The sequence below is a fragment of the Arachis hypogaea genome, chromosome 11 (assembly GCF_003086295.3).
Source record: "Arachis hypogaea cultivar Tifrunner chromosome 11, arahy.Tifrunner.gnm2.J5K5, whole genome shotgun sequence".
NCBI classification, from domain to species: domain Eukaryota; kingdom Viridiplantae; phylum Streptophyta; class Magnoliopsida; order Fabales; family Fabaceae; genus Arachis; species Arachis hypogaea.
The window spans coordinates 30,159,223-30,162,875 of NC_092046.1; the positions used below are offsets into that span (position 1 = coordinate 30,159,223).

Below are 3,653 nucleotides of genomic sequence, written 5' to 3' on the forward strand. Positions count from 1 at the left end.
AACAAATTCTTTTTTTACAATAATTAATCAAATATAGAGATGTACTAATAGTGTAAAATATTTTATATAATCGTATAATTATATTTATTTTTTTAGATAATTAAATACATATATAAACTTATTTTACACTCATAACGCATCAAAATTAAATTCATCAAACATATATCTAAAAAATTAATTCACTCTCAAATAATATCGAATATATGATGTAGCTAGGGGTAAATCAGACATTTTACGTAGAGTGCGATATCACGCGATCCACTCGTTGTCAACCGCATAATTAATTATTATGACGAGAGTTTTCCTTTGAATTTTCTTCTTTCTTAATCAATTCCCTTCTTTCGGTCTTTTCTTTTGTTGGGGGTTCCACTTGCTATACCTTCCTTAGTCGAATATATAAACATGAGAACATTTCGTATGCCATTTTTAATTTGTCTATGACATTAGTTTTGAGTTTCATTTCGCTGCAACCAAACTTTTGAATCCTGGATATTATATATCACACAATTGTAGCTCAAATAAACAAGGGGATTTTGATGAACAGCTAAGCAGAGACACACACTCATCATATTACTAGAAGTCTAGAACAAACTAAAAAAACGAAGAAGAAAAAGCAGAAGAAAAAGAACGGTTTAATATTTTACACATATAATTATTTATACTCCCAGAATTTAAAAATATATAACCCTTCGGGTTTTGAAAAAGCAAAATTAATATATGCTCCTTTCAAAACCGTCCCTATTTTACCAAAAATAGTACCGGGATGAAAACGCACACCCCCTTATCATCATATTTATCTATTTTTTTTATAATAATTTACATAAAACAACCTTAATTAAACATATGTTCTTGTCTTCATTAGATTGTTTAACCTGCTTGACCGTTTTATAATTAATTTAACCTGTTTCTGACATCCTTAATTTATTGTGTGGTGACGGTTACTATTGCATGGCCACCATGCAGGGGATGTTAGAAATATGATCCAAAGGATGCAATTCTTGGAAAACCAAGATTTGAGTAAAGTCGGACAGTTTTTGCCACAACACGGTTCTTTCCGACCGGAGCCACTGGTTTTCGGTTCGGATCCGGTTCAAGTGATGAACGATGAACTGCAACCGGTTGTTAAGTTCCCGGTTTTCGACCCGACACTTGTTCAACTGGTTCCGTAGGTTCTCTAGGTGCCTCTGCTTGCGCATCCGCGACCTCCGGGCTGATTCCCGGTTCGATAACATGCGCCGGCGCTTCCGTTCGTCAATAACCATGTCACGGTACGGTCTGGCCGGTTTTTCGTCAAGGGACCGATCCGGTTCGTCGGTGGGTTGGTTTGGTTCATCAGAACCGGAACTCGAAGTAACGGGCTTAGGACTATTGGTTGGTCTAGAGCAGGTAAAAAGGTCCGGGCAGTCCCAAAGGCTGAAACAACCGTTGGCATAGCCGGCGGCTGAGAACGGATTTGGAAGAAGAGGATCGGAAGAAGGGAGAGTGGAAAGCATTGTTGCTTCGGCAGAGTGACAGGGTTTTTGGTAATTAGAGGGTGGGAATGGAGAAGAGGGGAAAAGGGAAGAAAGGCAGCGTAGGGGGCCGTTATTTATGGACGAGGGGTTGAGGGCGAAATTGTGAATAATGGCAAATTTTGAGGGTGTTTTGGTCATTAGGTGTATGTGTGACACATTGCATGGCTTTTGAGTCAGTTGGCACTATGATTATTGTGGGGTTATAAGGGTCGCATTCACTTTTCTGTGATGGTGTATTGGTGGGTCCCAACTAGGATTAGATTTTAAGCTTAGTCACTAAGGTAAATTTCAGATTAACCAGGAGCATTGCGTCATTTTCGTTTTCCCAACTTGTGTCTAAATGTATCTGGATTTAATTTTTAGAGAAATGTTAGGGGTCAATAATTTTAGTGTTTTGTAATCATCAATTGGTCATTAATAATGTTTTTAATGGTGTGAGATTATATTTAATGATAAAAAATTATTCACTTTTATTTTAATAGTTAAATACTGGTTAAAAAATACAAAAGTTACTAGCTCCCTAAACTTTTCCTTAATTTTTATAGATTTTCAATATTAAAAAGTAAAAAAATGTACAAGAGACTGTACACACAAATAATATAGATAACATTCAATAATAGAAAATCAAACAAGTTTTTTATTGCTTATAAAAAATATTTTATTAAATGTGATATTTAATTGACTATAATATAATAAAAATATAAAAGAGTGTCATGTTTATTTTTTTTAAAAAGACACTGAAAGAGAAAAATAAACAAAAATTTAGGCGTTTAAGTTTTTTTACTAACAAACTATAATCAAGTTGTTAAAAATAAAACTTTATTCACACGTCATAATAAATTTATATTTTATGATAATTTTTGAATTGGAAAAAGTGAAATTTATTAACTTAACTTACACTTATTTATTGAAAATGTATAATTTTATGAATTTTTTTTATTTGTACTTAATTAATTAAAACATATTTTTTATATTTTAAAAGTGTTAAATTAATTCTATTTTTTTTTATCCTATTTAATGTCTTAATATGTTTATTCAAATGGTTTAAGGTTTAGAAGATAAAGATGACTTGAAAGATGAAAAAAAAAACATATAAAAGTGAAGAATTAATAAAAAAATGAAGATTTTGCAAAACTATCAATCGTACATACGCATCAGTCATGCGTAAGCATCATTTGCAACGCGTGCCTCACTTAAAATGGCATGTGACTCGCGATTTGAGGCTCATTCTTGGCTCAATCCAACACATTTCTAAAACTATTAAAGCATGGAATGAATGAGATGAAGATAGGGCTGACAATTTATACCCTATCCGCGAGTACCCAACCCGGATCAACCATTCAGTTAGGATTGTTTACCCGACTCGCTGCGGGTAGGGTAGGGTACGGGTTCAGAGTATACCCTACCCTATCCTACCCTACCCGCACCCCTAATATATTATATAATATATATGTAAAAGTTATGTATATAGTGAAGAAAGTGAGTATTGAACCCACAATCTTTTTCTTATAAAAACTTGAAATAATCACTAAACTAATTGATGATAATAATATTTGTAATTTTATGTTAGATTTCTTTAAGATTTTATTGTTTTTAATTTTAATTTGAACTTAGGTTTTATTTTCTATTTTACTAATATGTATGAAATTTGAAATAGTTGAATTTTACATTTACTTGAATTTTTTTATTTTTATGCGGGTAGGGTAAGGTTTAGAACTTTAGGGTGCGGGTAGGGTTAGGATTGAGAAATTTTCAACCCGCGGGTAGGATAAGGTAAAATTTTAAAAAAGTTTTAACCCGCGGATAGAGTTAGGGTAGAGTCCAAACTCTACCCTACCGTACCCATTGCCAGCCTTAGATGAAAACACACATCAACATACACACTCATTTTTCTTTTTCTTTAGTATTAGAACCTTGAATTCTATCCTCTCTAGAATTTAAGGTTTTTTTAAGATTTTCTTTCTAGTTTTAGGATTTAATTTGTCTACTTGTAGTTTTTAGTCTATAATTTTTTGTTTTGCTATTTTAATTTGTTTAGAATTTCTTGTTAGTTTTTTTATTTTGTCATTTTAGCCTATGAACTTTTGTTAAATTCTAAATTTTCTATTTGATGAATTTGATATTTTTATGCTTTATTCT

At 32.1% G+C, this 3,653-nt stretch overlaps 1 protein-coding gene across 1 annotated transcript; it reads right to left on the bottom strand.

Moving 5' to 3' along the window:
* Window positions 1–616: 616 nt before the first annotated feature.
* Window positions 617–1,561, bottom strand: LOC112720603 (uncharacterized). The gene has a single exon (XM_025771595.3). It carries the CDS (start codon window positions 1,491–1,493, stop codon window positions 942–944), a length of 552 nt encoding a protein of 183 aa, XP_025627380.1. The 5' UTR covers window positions 1,494–1,561; the 3' UTR covers window positions 617–941.
* Between the last annotated feature and the right edge of the window lie 2,092 nt (window positions 1,562–3,653).

What these genes read in the sequence shown, in the direction of transcription:
- LOC112720603 (XM_025771595.3), bottom strand. Translation starts at nt 1,493, where the DNA reads ATGCTTTCCACTCTCCCTTCTTCCGATCCTCTTCTTCCAAATCCGTTC.